A 15515-nucleotide genomic window follows, 5' to 3' on the forward strand; every position below is an offset into this window, starting at 1 on the left:
AGAGCTGGTGTTTTCAGCGCATTAACCCCCCGCCCCCGGGCCCTCCAAGCCGGGAGAGGAGGCTAGGGGCGTCTGAGGGAGCAGAAAGAGGATCATGTAGCCAGGGCTTTGGCACAGCTTGCCTATGACCTTACCTGTGGCCATGGAGGGATGGGTGGCAAAGGTGTAACCAGGATTTTGATCTGTCCTGACCCCCACAGCCAGCAGGGTAATTAGGGACCTCTCCGCCTCGGATTATGACACCTCCATTTCCCACCCCACCCCACTTTATCTCCTAAGGTTACACTGCTGCAGAATGCATGAACAGCTACCCACCCAGCAAGCCCTCCACCAGCTCAGGAGCTGAGCCACAAGCAGAGTCTGGGGCTGTGGTGCCAACTTGTTTTGTGAACCAGTTCTCGGGTTACCAAAGGTGGAATAATCCCAAAGAAGTTTGCAACCCAACTCCCCACTCCCCGAAAGGTGAGGAAGGGCTGTTGTGTGCACACAGCTCATCTTTGCTTCCCCTGCTCTCTTTTTCTCTCGGGCAGACTTCATTCCATAGATCCACCGTCCACCCCCGACCCCCCTCATTGTCACTGCTATTATCAGAGCCATGTTGGGCCACTGGTGCTTCTCTAATGCATGTAACAAAACAAGGCTATTAGATCGATGCATCCCACAGCCATCCACTTCACTGAGACTGATTGTGAGTAATGTATTTCTGTGCCCAGACTCTGGGCGGCCCCACCATGTCCGAGCCAGAGGTGCAATGAGGAGTAACCCCTGCTTTCTCCTTCAAGAACACTCACAGTAGGAGCTGGTTTTCACACTTTTCCAGCTTGTCTTTCTCACTTTGGTTTGTATCTACCCACACCTGGTCCCTGTTTCTCTACTATTTCTGTCTCAGAGATACTCTTTGAAGTTTCATCCTCCCAATTAGCATCAGTTAGAGCACTCAGCCTAGTGAAATCTAAGCATTGTTATTAAGTGAGGATTCCATCCAGAATGGCCCCTCCTCCATCCTCACCGGGAAGCATGGGGAGAAGGAATGAGGTAAACAATGACCCCCTCATTCAAACTATCCAGATCCTCCACCTTTTTTTCCAACACACACTGCTAACCTGCTTTAGATACTACAGTGCTTCACCCAATCAGGAGCCTCCTGGGGTCAGGCAGCCCTGGGCTCACTGGGACAGGGACCGGATCCTCCAGGCTGTCAGAGCACTGTCCTTCCGGAAAGTTGGCGTGGGCAGTGGCCTCCCTCCCGCCGCCCCCACCCCCACTTCAGATGCAAAGTGCACATATGGCTCATCTCCATCTTTGGGGGAGGTTCTGTCTAAAGTCCTCCCAAAGATTCAGATTGTATGACAAATCACGTTCTAGACTATCGCAGCGAGAAAGGGCCAGGGCATTTGCATCATTACCCCCAGACAACAGCTTCATTAGACTGAAAGAGAGGTTTGCAGCCGCGCGAGCTCCGCCACTGACCTGGGCCTCTCACTTCCCCATTGTCTGTGGGCTCCAAGGCGCTCCCTCCAAACCATATGGTCCATTTGGGCACCTCACACTTTCTTCCGGGAAAAGCAGGCATGTTGGGAAGTGCTTGGGGCAAGCCAGAGGCCTGCCTACACCATCTCAGGTGTGATCCTGTCCCAAAGCACGGTCGACCTGGGCAAAAAAATAAAGAAACCACCGGAGATCAGAGGAGGCTGAGCTCTGAAAAACCATGTGTGGGACTGGGAGGGAAGGAATGAAGCTCCTCAGTCGGAGGGCAAAGAAGATGAGCACCTGGCTCCTCAGGGAGAAGGCAGCCAGTTGTCCAAATGTTGTCTGGCAGCACCTCTGATGCTAAGTCTGACAGCATTTTGGTGGGGAGCGCATGGGGGCAGCAGTATCTTCACCGTGGCCCCTTTTCAGTCCCCAACCACCCCCCCTCCAGGTATCTGGACACCTCAAGGGCCCCAGACTTCAGACACTTCTCCTTTGAATATGACAAGCAGCCCTGCAACCTGGCAGGCTGGTGTCTGAGGCAGCCCTTCCCTCTCCAGTCCCTGACACCCTGAACACATGAAAACCAGGCTGTCCCTCTGTAGAGGATACCTTTGGGTCTGGCTTCGAGTAGGCTGAGAGTCAGGACCAAGTGCGTGAGCCCACTCCAATCATGTCTCTTCTTCAAAATCCAGTTTCTTCCAAACTCCACTTTGCTCCAAGTCTTTTCAAGATTCCAAACAGATGGAATGAACCCCAGAGGCTGGTACAGCCACATGGACCTGGTTCCCCAAGAGGAGAGGGGGCTCAGCAACCCTGCTCAGAGGAAGCTTCCTGGCTGGTGCCTGGTGCTCAGAGCCAATGGGCTGAGGTGGGTCTTGCCTGATGTTTCTTTAATGTTTCTTTAAGCATCCTAAGTCGTTTCAGTCGTGCCCAACTCATTGCGATCCTATGGACTGTAGCCCACCAGGCTCCTCTGTCCATGGGATTCTCCTGGCAAGAATACTGGAGTGGGCTGCCATGCCCTCCGCCAGGGGATCTTCCCAACCCAGGGATCGAACCTGTGCCTCTTACATCTTCTGCATTGGCAGGCGGGTTCTTTACCGCTAGCGCCACCTGGGAAGCCCTTCTCTAAGCGTAGGGGAAGAAAACAAACTCTCGTGGCATAGCACTTCCACACCGCCAACCAACCGGGCGGATTAGGGTCAGGATTAACATTTTAAACTCGACTAGACTTTCTGACTCAAAGATCTCTGCGCGATAATCGTATTACTATCCCTGGGATTATTGCTTTACCCGCTGCCGAACAGATTCTAAAATCAAATTGCTGAAAGTTCCCTCCTGTTTTCTCCCGGCCCCTTTCCGGGGAGTGGGGGTTGTGGCTCGTTGAGGAGACACTTTTTAAAGTGGAATCTCACTGACTATTTCTTTTCTTCCCCGCACCAGGCAGCGGGAAGAAGACGGGCGACACGGTTCCTTTATTCCCGCCCACGCCTGCTCCTAATTCCTGGTAATTTATCCCATATTAAAACTTCTTTAAGTAAGAATGGACAAGCATCAGCACCTGCTATGCAAATGCGGCCAAATCCAGCCCGGGCCGGGGGCGTGCGCGCCCGCCCGACCGCGAGCGGCCATTCAGCGCTCCCAAGGCGCCGGCGCGCCCTTCATATGGAAACGGGGCCGCGGGCCTGACAGATTGCGACGCGTTCTCGGGCCGGGGGCGGGGGCCGGCGGGGCGGGGGTGGGGGGCGAGTGACAGAAGGCCCTCCCGCCTGGAAGACGCCCCGGCGGGGAGAGCTGGAGCTCTCCCGCGGCTTTTTTCGCCCGTATTTTTTTCTTGGACCCGTCTTTTATCATTTGTCTTCTTGTCCCCTCTATTTTACTGCCAACACCTATATTCCCCGACTTCGTCCTTATTTTCCAGAACAGCATCTGAAGGGTCCTAAGTGGACCGCGGGGCCCCGCGGCTGCGCAGGCGCGGTGGTGGCGGGGGAACGGCCCCGACCTGGCCGGGGTCTCCGGAGTGGCCTGAGGAGGGGACAGGTGGTCGTCTTGGGGCCGCGAGCCAGCCCCGGGGCGAGGCGCGGGGCTTGGCGCGGCGCAGCGGGCCTGCTGGATGACAAGGATTAGTTGGGTGGGGACCTTTGAAGACGCGTCTCTCCTCACGTGGCCGGCAGCCGCGGCGCAGTCGCCTCTCGTGCGGCCCTAATCCCCTCACGCGGCTCTGGAGGCAAGCGGGCCTGGCGGGAAGCCGGAAGCCGGCCGCCCCGGAGCCTCCCGCGCGAGTAGCCGCGCGCACGCGCGCAGTCCCCGCGCGCCCCCGCACTGCCCTGCACCTCAGCCCCACGCCGTGGGAGGACGCGGCGACAGAGTCCCTGGCGCGGAGAAAATCCGCTTCTTCCAGCCACGCAATCTTTATTTGTGGCTCTGTGAAAGAAATCGAGGAAGGCCAGCCGTCCGGGGCGGGAGCAGACCCGCGGCGGCGGCGGCGGCGGCAAGGATGGGGGCGCCGGGCAGGGCCGGCGTCCCAAAGAGATGCAAAGCGATCGATACATTGTTCAGCCGCCGCCCGCTCGCTCAGGCCCTTGGGGGCATAGAAAATGAGGCACTTTCTTCCCCCCTTTAACTCGAGGGGAGTACCAATAATTCATGTATGTTATAATTCTTCATTGCCCCTAGGTAGTCTGGGAAAACTGGAAGAAAAGATAATGCCAGAAAGTTATGGTAAAACTTAAGATGCGGCCGAAGTCGCTTTCTTTGCCCCTGCTGCGAGTGTTTGAATAAGAAGAATGCTCCTGGACTGTAACAAGCAAAAAGAATGAAGAAGACAAAAGATTTCCAGAAAAAGGTTTAGCTAGAAGACAAGGCAAGTGAAACTGAAAGGAGAGAAAAAGCATTTACAATGGAACAATAAGTGTACTAATCGCTTTGATATATTATACAAGCCCAAAGACCCAAAACATTGTGTAATTATTTATAAATGACTTCTCCACTCCTGTGTATAATGCAGAGGAAAGAATAAAACTGCAGGCTACTCTCTAAACTATTTCTAAATAGACCTGGTTCAAAAGAAGGCAGAAGTGTTTGAAATAAAATAATTAATGGTGGATTTTATGGTTGTCTCATTAAAACATTTTAATTACTACAAACAAAATGCATTTGTGTTCGAACCCAACGTGAGTTTATGTTAGCCAAGTACTTAAATAGAAGCAAAAAGGAAACACTTCAGCTATTTCTCCATTCTCTGTTTATTTCTGAATTCTCTCCTTAACTCAATAGTTAAATTCCATTAGGGTGAATTTCACTGCGACCTCTTTTGTACACACCAAAGAAAATACACTCACACATCACAGTTTTCCCACACTTGACTCACAAGCATCTTGTGAGATATTTGTAATCTCAACTGAAGACTTTCTTAAGAATTCAAAAACATGAAGCAGAAGAAAATGAAACTGCTTAGTGAAATTAACTCTGGCTTCAGCAGTATCCTGTGGCAGGTGCAGCCTGGATTTGGGGAGCTAAATCTAGTGACACAACAGCAGGGGCTATGGTGTGTGTGAGTGTGTGTGAGTGTGAGTGTGTGTGTGTGTGTGTGTGTGTGTGTGTATCTGAGCCCAGAAGATGTGACTTCAAAAAATCTACAAAAGCAAAACTTAGAGGCTTTGAAGGAGGTTCTGGGTTGACTGGTAGCCTCAAGCAGCTGATGTGAAAATGATTGCAGGCCTCACAGCTGAGGAGGGGTTGGGAGTAAGCACCTTCTGCCTGCCTGCTCCCTCTTCATTTAAGGGCCTCCACCCTTGTGGGCCCTCCCTGCATAAGTGTGCACACCCCCTTCGCCTCCCCCACTCTACTCTGGGCACAAAAAGGACATTGTTCACCCAAGACTGGCCCAAACTAGAAAAAAAAAAAAAAAAAAAAACGCATTTCAAACCTGGGGCCACCCCAAGCATGTATTGTCCCCTTGCCCCACACATACAGGCTTGAGAACTAACTTCTTAAAATTTGAAAAATTCTTATGGAAAGAAGTTACGTGGCTCCAGAGTTTCCCAGAGTGTCTTTGGAGAGCATTTCTTCCACAAGACGAGAAGAGAGTAGATTTGTACCAGGACTTTGCTTGGAGGCCAAGATTCATCCCACATGTAGGCAGACTGTACACAACCAAACACATTGGCACACAATGCCACAGAATATTCAAGCAGACATCTTTGAGGTGGGAAATGCATACAGCCGGCACTGTATTTAGCAGGGCAGGGGCCGAGGAGGCCTCCACAGATTTCTGGAAACCATGGATAATTTGCCATTTTCCTTGCTCTGTCACTGAAAGACCCCTCTGTTTCCCCCTCCTGCCTCGTTTCCCCCTCCCTTTTGCCCCCCTCTTCCACAACTGTCATGGGTCATCAGTAAAGAAAATAGGGAATTGTTTCTCCTTTCCATTCCCCCAGCCCCACCCTGCTTCTCTCAGATAGAAACGCATATCTGCGGGTGTATTTAACCGACTGAAAGGAACACTGCGCACCTCTGGGGCCCACATCATCCTTCATCCATCCTCTTGAGTAGCTGCACTTTCTCATCCTTTTTTCTAAAAAGATTACCACGTTCTCTTTCCAAAATGCCACCCACGAAACCAATGCTATCCCCCACCACCACCCCCGCTCAGGTAGCTCCACAAGAAGAGGATGGTGGAAATTAAGCAATTTTGTTCAGAAAAGGTGGCCCTCTTCCACAACTTTTCTTTGTGCAAATCTTGCCATCCAGGCCATGCCTGCAGACATCAGCATTGCCCAGGGGCCTTAGAAAGTCAGTGCTGTGCACAGCCCCTCGCCCAAACCTGGAGGGAAAAGTGGCTTACTTAGGTGCCAGCACCACTGGCCTCTCCTAACATAACTGCCCCTGAGAGCTCAGGTGAACTGTGAGAAAAGAACTCTGCCTGTATCCTCACAACATTCAGTTCCAAGTAAGTGTCAGGATGGGGAATGATAAATCTCAGTGAAAATAACTTAGAGGAAAAATGCAAAATGGGATGGTGCCCTTCCCTGCTCCAGCACATGGAGAGCACCATCCCAGCACTTGTAGTTACAGGACACTAACCCCTCAGTCTCATTCCTATCACAGCATCTCTAAAAGACAGTTTGCTCAACCTCAGCTCACGTGTTTAGGACACCTGAAAGGGAGAATGGCAAGCGGAACATCTGGCTCAGCCTCCTAATCTCAAAAGTGCTTGAAGGCTGTGGGTACTCACTGCAGTCAAAGTCGACACATGGTCACTGAGACGCTGACAGCGACTGGAGGAAGAAGGTGCCAACCACAAATTTAAATCCAATCCATTCCTGAATCTTCATCCCTATGTTCTGTGCTGTGCTTAGTCGCTCAGTCATGTCCGACTCTTTGTGACCCCATGGACTGTACCCTGCCAGGCTCCTCTGTCCATGGGGATTCTCTAGACATGAATGGCTTGCCTAGAGAGTGGCTTGCCATGCCCTCCTCTAGGGGATCTTCCCAACCCAGGGATCGAACCCAGGTTTCCTGCATTGCAGGCGGATTCTTTACCACCTGAGCCACCAGGCACTATAATTTTATGTTCATTTAAAATCCAGGAACTGGTCTTGGAAACAGTACAGACTCCTTTGTATTTTTATGTACTGATCACACTAATCTATTAGATACAAACATTTATAATTTGCCACTATTTTCTCCTATTTTTCCCTTTCTTCACACACACACACACACACATGTATTAGTGTGTGAAAGTGAAAGTGTTTGTTAGTTGCTTGGTCATGTCAGACTCTTTTGCGACCCCATGGACTATAGCCATCTAGGCTCCTCTGTCTATGGGATTCTCCAGGCAAGAGTACTGGAGTAGGTAACCATTCCCTTTTCCAGGGGATCTTCCCGACCCAGAGATTGAACCCAGGTCTCCCGCGTTGCAGGCAGATTCTTTACTGGCAGAGCCACCAGGGAAGTCCCATATAAGTGTGTATACTCGAATCTCAAAAATTCTGGAAGCATCAAATGACTTGCTCAACCCTGAGAACCTCTATGTCCTCTCCAGAAAGCTGGTTCCTTTCAGTGTGTTGACATCAGAAAGGTCCTCTCAAGAAGAAATTGAAATCCTCTCCCCTCTAGTTCCACAGTGGTCTCGAGTCAGACTTCAGAACTGCCTTGAACAGGTATGCAAAATATCTGTTCCAATATGAGGGGCAAACAGAGCCTTAAGGTAGAAGTCAACAATGACTTCAGCATGTGGTCCAGATTTCCAGAGATTATGATTCTGGGCCTCTGGGGTGGGGCCCCCTGTCATTACTACCACCTCATGTGACCACAACGTGAGAAACTCTGGCTTAGTCCAGTCCCTTGGAACATCTGTACCTTCTACACACAATGGCAGCTGAATGGCTCACACATCAGGCAGCCAGAAAGTCCTGGCTCGGCCCTCACCACCTCAGTGCCTGCTTTGGTTGGATTTATTACATGCCCACATCACATTCTATTGTGCTCTGGGAATGAGGGCTTCTACAGATGTGCTCTGTACTAGGCTCCAAGGAATTATGGGGGTGGGAGAAATGTTTATCACCTCCAGCAAGGATATATATATATCCTCCTATTGGGGGCCAGCTGTTTTGTCCTCAAGCACAAAGCCCTGAGCCTCACAGAGAACAGGTCTGAGCCGAAGCAACCATCTCATTCTCCCCTTCCCTGGATTCAGCTCCATCCTCAGTGAGTCACTTGTAGGGGCCCCCAAGCCTCAGATGCACTTATTCAAAACACAAGGGACAGGCACTAATGTCCAGGAAGGAGTGTCCGGCAAGGCTCAGATGCCTTTCTGGTCAGCTCTGTAAGGCTCCAGCAGAGGTCGGGGGACAAAGGTGGGAGAGAGCACAGCACCACTGCTGGCTCGTGGCTTTGTGCACTTGTGAAAAGCATACTTCCTGGGCAGATGCAGCCCCACACCAGGGTGCATGGCTTAGCAGGTGCTGGAGAAGCTAGATGGTAGCCCTGACTTGCCCTGGATGCCCTTGTGCAGTAAACCACTGGAACAACTGTGACAACCCTGCTTGGAGAGAAGCAGCAGGAAAGGAGACAGAAAGGAAGAAGAAAGGTCACCAAGGCCATTCAAGGCCCATGGCAACTGCCCCCTATCCTAATCCACTAGGCCCCCAAAGAAGCCCCACTCAGAGCAGCTGCCACAGCCATCCTTACCCCTTCTTTCTACCTAAATTGCTCACATCCCATCTACCCTTCAAGGCCTTCTCAAGTCCCTCTCTGCCAGGAAGCCTTCCCTGACCACCCCCTTCCCTTCTTCAGATCTGTTCCACTGGTGGGCTTCCATACTTCTCTCACTCAGTGGCAGGCCACCTTTCTGTGGCCATGTCTCCTCTGCCCCAAGACCACAACTCTGCCAGACTCTCCATAGAGCACCTGGCACCATGCGGGCAGCATGCAGTAGGTGCTTATTGAGTATTTACTGATTAATTGCAGTGGAAAAACATGGAATGGGGGCTGAAAAGACCTATGAATTTGGTCCAAACTCGACCAGATTCCCTGGGATCCATGGCGATAAGACCTCCCCATCTGCTGCCCCAGTTTCCCACGTGCACAGTACAGCAGATCGATGAATAAACTCCAAGGTTTCTGCCAACACTGAACTCTAGGCTTATGAGACTCAGAGCCCCTGGCCCCCCATCAGCCAGGTTTCCCTCCCTCTCACCCCAGTGTCTAGCACAGTGCTTGGCCCAGAACAGGCAAGCAATATGGTATATGGGTTGCCTCAGTCTCTACGCTTTGGCAACTTTAGCATTTAACTTGGTGCTTTATTTAGCAAACCACAGACATCACACTTGACCAATTCAAGCAAAAGAGCCCTACTGTGAAAAGGTCTGCAATGAGGTTTCTCATACAATCAATGGGAAGACTGGAGAACCAGGCTTGGAAAATGGGGGTGGGGTGACAGGTGCAGAACCATAGCTAAAAAGGTTCAGGGACAAGCTAGGTCAGAACACCCACTGGTTCCTGGCCATCTCTGCCACCACTGGCCACTGCTCTTCCAAGCTGCTGCTACAATACAGGTGTACTCTGAACTGTCACCAGCTCAGAGCCTAAGTTCCAAGTGGGGCATGCAATTAGCCCAGTTAAGTCACATAAAATAAGCCTCCAGGATAAGCAGGTGAGTGAGCCTTGAACACTGGTTTGGTGTGTGCATGTGTGCTCAGTCGTGTCCAACTCTTTGCGACCCCACAGACTGTAGCCCGCCAGGATCCTCTGTCCATGGGATTTCCCAGGCAAGAATACTGAGGCGGGTTGTCATGTCGTAACCCAGGGATTGAACCTGTGTCTCCTGCATTGGCAGGTGGATTCTTTATCACTGAGCCACCTGAGAAGCCACCAATGCACATTAAGTCACATGGTCCCACCCTAATTGCCAGGAAGAGAGGTGCTCATGCATTCAAATTCCTCAACAGGAAGGATCTTCAGGTGCAAGGCAGTCAAGAAATGCCAACGGCCACTCTAATTATTCTGTCCCATTTACCAGATTCTCTCTTCTAGGAATTTGAAAAAGAAACTGTAGTATGTTGAATAATGGCTCTCCAAAAGATTGAGGGCAGGAGGAGAAGGGGGCAACAGCGGATGAGATGATTGGATGGCCTCACCGACTCAGTGGACGTCAGTTTGAACAAATTCTGGGAGCTAGTGAAGGACAGGGAAGCCTGGTGTGCTGCAGTCCATGGGGTCACAAAGGATCGGATACAACTTAGCAACTGAACAACAACAAAAGATATGTCAGCCTAGAACCTAAGAATGTGAACCTATTTGGAATAAAGGTCTTTGCAGCTGGAATTAAGGTAAAGATTTCAAGGAGAAATCATCCTGGATAGAGATATGACCTTAGATAGAAAACACAGAAGGATAGGACAAAACGCATAACCTGAAGTGGTGCAAACAGAAGCCAAGAAATGCCAAGGGTTGCCAGGAGTCACCCAAAGCTCTGAGTGATTCTCCCTCGGGGCCGCAAAACAAGCCAACCCAGCTGATGCCTTAATTTCAGACTTCAGGGCGCCTAAGCTGTGAGAGAATAAACCTCTGTTGTTCTAAAAGCCCCTGCTGCTAAGTCACTTCAGTCGTGTCCGACTCTGTGCGACCCCAGAGATGACAGCCCACCAGGCTCCCCCGTCCCTGGGATTCTCCAGGCAAGAACACTGGAGTGGGTTGCCATTTCCTTCTCCACTCTAAAAGCCTCTAGTCTCAAGGAAATAATTACAGCAGTCTCAAGGAAATACAGGGGCCTAGAGGTGTCATCAGGATGGTGCTGAAGCCATGTGGAAGCCTCCCTGACTGGGAATCTGAGGGGGCCTCAGAGGCTGGAAACACCCTTCCAGAAGTTATAGCACAAAGAAGGGTGAAGGTGGGAGGTCCGGGAGGCAGCGAGGGCTCCTTGGAGGCAAGGGGATCCGCATGCGTCTGTTACTCTGAGTCTTCAGACAGTGTTGGGGAGGTGGTGTGGAGGGTAGTTGGGGGATTGGGAGGACGGGGGCGGGGGCCAAGACGCCACCCAACTTGGGAAAACCATCCATTCCTTTACTTTTCTCATTGCTCCCCCACGAGCGCGCCCCATACTGCCCTGGGTGAAGGTCAATAGAGTCATTCTCCGGTTCACCAACCTGGACAGATCAGAGGTGCCTATCTCTGCCCTCTGCCCTTTGAGCCACACTCAGGCACTCTCTGGTTTTCTTAAATAGGGTTTTGCCTGGGTTCCTAGGGCGCCTGTATTTCGAAACCATTCTTTGGGCGCCGCTCGGTTACAAAACCGCTCTACCAAGTGTTCCAAGAACATCATCTCACATCATCCTTCACAGAGTACGCTCGTGCCCCATTTTACAGATGGGGAAAGTGAAGCTAAATCACTAGCCCGAAGAAGTCACTCTGCAGCCTGAAAGGGAGCGAACGCAGGGTCCCAGCTGGCTCCAGATTTCTGCAACTCGTGCGCCGCCCACACTTTCCGGCCAGCGCCCCACTTCCCCAGCCCACCCCAGCGAGGGGCGCCTGGCCAGCCCCTGGAGGAGCGTGCCTCGGCTGCTAATCGCCCGCTGCCCCCGCCTCCGTTTCACTGCCCGGAGCCGCCCAGTCCAGCTTAGCCCGGAGACAGCTTCGGGGCCGCACGGCGCAGCCGATTGGCCCGCGGTAATTACGGGCACGCTCCGGGAGGGGGGAGGGGCGGGGTGGCCCCCTGCGAGCATAAATTATGCAAATACCCGGGCGCCGCACGGGGCTGACCTGCCGCCAAGCTCCATTCAAGGGGGCTGCCTCGGGGGCGGAGGTGGCTAGGGAGGGGGGGGCGCCCATTGTTGCACCGAGTACTTAAGGGGTCCTGAGGCCAGTCGTGTGCCACACTCGGTACTCACACGAGCTGATCTGATCGCCGGCGAGATCACTCGGGAGACAGGCAGGAGCGTGGCCCCTGCAGGCGAGGCGAGGAGTTGAGGCCAAGTTTCCGGTGCGCCCTGAGCCCTTCCAGCCCTTGGCGCCCGCAGCCAGCACAGAGTAGACCCGGGCCGTTCCGAACGTAAGTGCGTCCCGGCGGCCTTGCCCTTAGCCCAGACTCCTGCCCTCTAAGCGCCCTCTTAACTGTCCATCGGTCCTGCACAACGCCACGATGCCAGCCACTCTAGAGACCTGCCTTTCGGACCTCGACTGCGCTAGCAGCAGCAGCAGCAGCAGCAGCACTAGCGACCTGTCCGGCTTCCTCACCGACGAGGAGGACTGTGCCAGGCTCCAACAGCCCGCGTCCGCCACGGGGCCGCCCGTGACGGTCCGCAGGGGCGCACCCGGGATTCCCGGGGCGCCCGACACTCCTCGCGCGCCGGACGATGAGCAGGAGCTGCGGCGGCGCAGGGGCCGCGCACGGGTGCGCTCCGAGGCGCTGCTGCACTCGCTGCGCAGGAGCCGACGCGTCAAGGCCAACGACCGCGAGCGAAACCGTATGCACAACTTGAACGCGGCGCTGGATGCGCTGCGCAGCGTGCTGCCCTCCTTCCCCGACGACACCAAGCTCACCAAGATTGAGACGCTGCGCTTCGCCTACAACTACATCTGGGCTCTGGCGGAGACTCTGCGCCTGGCGGACCAGGGGCTGCCCGGGGGCGGTACCCGCGAGCGCCTCCTGCCGCCACAGTGCGCACCCTGCCTCCCCGGGCCCCCGAGTCCCGCCAGCGACGCGGAGTCCTGGGCCTCCGGTGCCGCCGCCTCCCCCTGCGCCGCTGCCGCCTCGCCACTCTCTGACCCCAGTAGCCCCGTCGCATCCGAAGACTTCACCTATGGCCCCGGCGACCCTCTTTTCTCCTTCCCCGGCCTGCCCAAAGACTTGCTCCACACGACGCCCCGTTTCATCCCTTACCACTAGGGCCCCTTTTGAATACCGTTACCTTCCCCCTCCCCCAGGAGACGGACAGTAGATGGGGACCCAGCTGCGGTCTCCGGCCGCCCAGTCCAGGCAGACCGAGGAAACGGGAGCTTTAAATGGGTAGGGGATACCTGAGCCGCTTGTTAGGTCGCTGCACCCTCGCAGCGCTGCCCCTTGGTCTGTTTCTCCAGCCCTCAGCCCCAGGGCCCCTCCCGCCCGCCCCTAGACGGCCTTTCCTTTTGCACTTTCTGTACTCCACAAAACCTCCTTTGTGGCTGGCTCAGAGCTGACCCCAGCCACCACTTCAGTGTGATTTAGAAAAGGGACACATGAGTCCCTGAAGACGAGGTGAAAAGTCAATTTTACAATTTGTAGAACTCTAATGAAGAAAAACGAGCATGAAAATTCGGTTTGAGCCGGCTGACAATACAATGAAAAGGCTTAAAAAGGAGAGACAAGGAGTAGGCTTCATGCATTATGGATCCCGACCCCCACCACTGCAGGCTCGCTCTAGGAAGAACCCGAGACTCTTGCGTAGCTATTCAGGCACTGGGCTGGAGAGTACTTTAATTTATTCAAGATGCTTCATTCATATGAAAATGTATTTTTGTGCATAAAGAGTTTATTCTATTATTATGAGATATCAAAGTTTACATTTTTGTACTGCAGATGTTTCGTGTAAATAAAAGCTAAATAAAAAAGGTAATAAGTCACCAAGTTTCTTGCCTGTGGTTGGTGTCTCTGGGGCTTTTCTTCCCTTCCCCTGGCTGCTCCACCACTAAAGTGAAACACTATCCCCACCCAACTTCCAAAGTCCAGTCCTTTTTCGAAACAATTAAAAATAAAATGCACCTGATTGCCACCAAAAAAAAAAAAAAAAAAAGGATAAAGTGAGAGTAGGGCATCTGAGATCCATCATTTCCTTTCACTTTGTAAACACAAGGGAGATCTTTCAGGCTCCCCATAAGCCAATTAAGACTTTTTAGTGGAGAATTAGCCCCGGATATGCAGCTACCTGTAGAGGTAGGGGCGGTGGGAGAGTCTTTCTTTTGAGGAGCTCCACATCAGCTGGCTCTGTGTTTCAAAGAAAGGGGATTAAAAAGATCAATACGGTGTGACCACTGGCTAGGAAGTCCCAGTGACAGGTGGGCCCAGGCTGGGCAAGCAGAAGGGTCCACTCTTATAACAGCCTATTTAGAGGGGGAAATTGATTTGTAAACAATGCCTCCAAATTGTTGTTCATTGAGGCTGGGATCACTCTGGCTGGGAGGTGTGGGATGAATTATGCTGGTGTGGTGTCCCTGGATGGGTGTGCAGCTGCCTAAAATTGTGAGAGTGTCTGCACCACACACGCACACACGCACACTGTGCCCACAGTGTCCACAGAGAGCATGCAGCGGACTCAGGCCTGGCTTGCTTGGCTAGCCAGGGGCGACAGCCAAAGCTTTCATTTGCTGCCAGAGAAATCAGCCATCCAAACTCAGTGGGGATTTTTCTGGCTGCGGTGTGTTCGTCCGTTGTCTAACAATTAGCTGACAGCCCTGGCCAATAGCGGCTTTTGTTTTAAATCTCAGAATGTGGATGATTACAAAGATGGTCCCTAAAATGTAGTTGCTGCCTATTCCCCCAGCTCATAAGTTACCCCACTTAATATTAAGACCATTTTTTTTCATTGAATTGCCCCTTTTCATGAATATAATTATGTACAAAGAGGTGGTAGAAATGGGTTTGGGAAAATAGTATTCTATAGCATGAGAGAAATCTTATCTGTTTAGGGCGTGAATAGAAGCAGAGTCTAGAAGTAAGACTACTAATAGCATTTTCCCCTTGTGGGAATGTCACCCTACTCACGCAGGTCCTGATGAGTTAGACCTACAGAGTCAGATGCTGGGTCCCCGGCAGTCATTGCTAAGTCCATCTATGTACTTCAGATAAAAAGGCTTCTTTTTGGAAGGTTCTGGAAAGTTGGATGCTTCCTCTCTCTGACTGCCCTCAGAACAGAGACAGAGTCTTCCAAGAAAAGCTTTGGAAGTTGTGAGAGCTTGGAAGAGAGTGGCTTCTGCTAAAAGCTCCCAGGAAAAAGTTGCATCTCCTGAATAACCCTGCCCAGGTCCCCGCTCTATTGTGTGTCTCAGAATTAATTCACTCTACCAGCTTTGCATTTTCCTATAGCAAAAAACACAAATGGTCTGCGTCAGATTTTCTGCTCTCCCGTGCATAGGATGTGTGGAAGTGCTTCTCTCCAGCTTTCTGAGGGGCTCAGGCCGGGTCTGCAAGAAGGCAGGTCCCCTACAGAGACTGCTCAGCATGGTGTTGGTGTAAGTGTCTGGGCTAGAGGAAGATTCTGCATTCTGTCTGATGTATATTATCATTGTCCCAAAGTCTTGAGAAAACCACCAGCAGACAAACATCCCACACATCCCAGGCATCCTGGAGCCAACAGCTGCAGTAGGAGCTTTGTCTCCTACAACTGCCTACAGCCAGCACTGAAAATGCGAAACACCACTACCCCCAAGAAGAGCAAACTGTATTCCCAATGTTGTTGCCAAAATAGGCACACAACTCCAGGCACAGGGCCCAGAGCAACTTCCATCTAAAGAAAACATCTTTAACAGCATCGATTGATGGAGGGAGCCTCCACCCCTGCCAGTTT

The 15515-nt window shown here is 52.3% G+C and overlaps 1 protein-coding gene across 1 annotated transcript; it reads left to right on the forward strand.

Annotated features, from left to right (window-relative positions):
* The first annotated feature begins 11815 nt into the window (after positions 1 to 11815).
* On the forward strand, positions 11816 to 13569 carry NEUROG1 (neurogenin 1). Its single transcript, XM_027548811.1, has one exon. The coding sequence runs from the start codon at positions 12116 to 12118 to the stop codon at positions 12860 to 12862; it is 747 nt and encodes a 248-aa protein (XP_027404612.1). The 5' UTR covers positions 11816 to 12115; the 3' UTR covers positions 12863 to 13569.
* The last annotated feature ends 1946 nt before the right edge of the window (positions 13570 to 15515 follow it).

This window comes from Bos indicus x Bos taurus, chromosome 7, assembly GCF_003369695.1.
Source record: "Bos indicus x Bos taurus breed Angus x Brahman F1 hybrid chromosome 7, Bos_hybrid_MaternalHap_v2.0, whole genome shotgun sequence".
Taxonomy (NCBI): Eukaryota; Metazoa; Chordata; class Mammalia; order Artiodactyla; family Bovidae; genus Bos; species Bos indicus x Bos taurus.

Bases quoted from the DNA above. Each gene is read 5' to 3' on its own strand.
- NEUROG1 (XM_027548811.1), top strand. From the start codon at position 12,116: ATGCCAGCCACTCTAGAGACCTGCCTTTCGGACCTCGACTGCGCTAGC.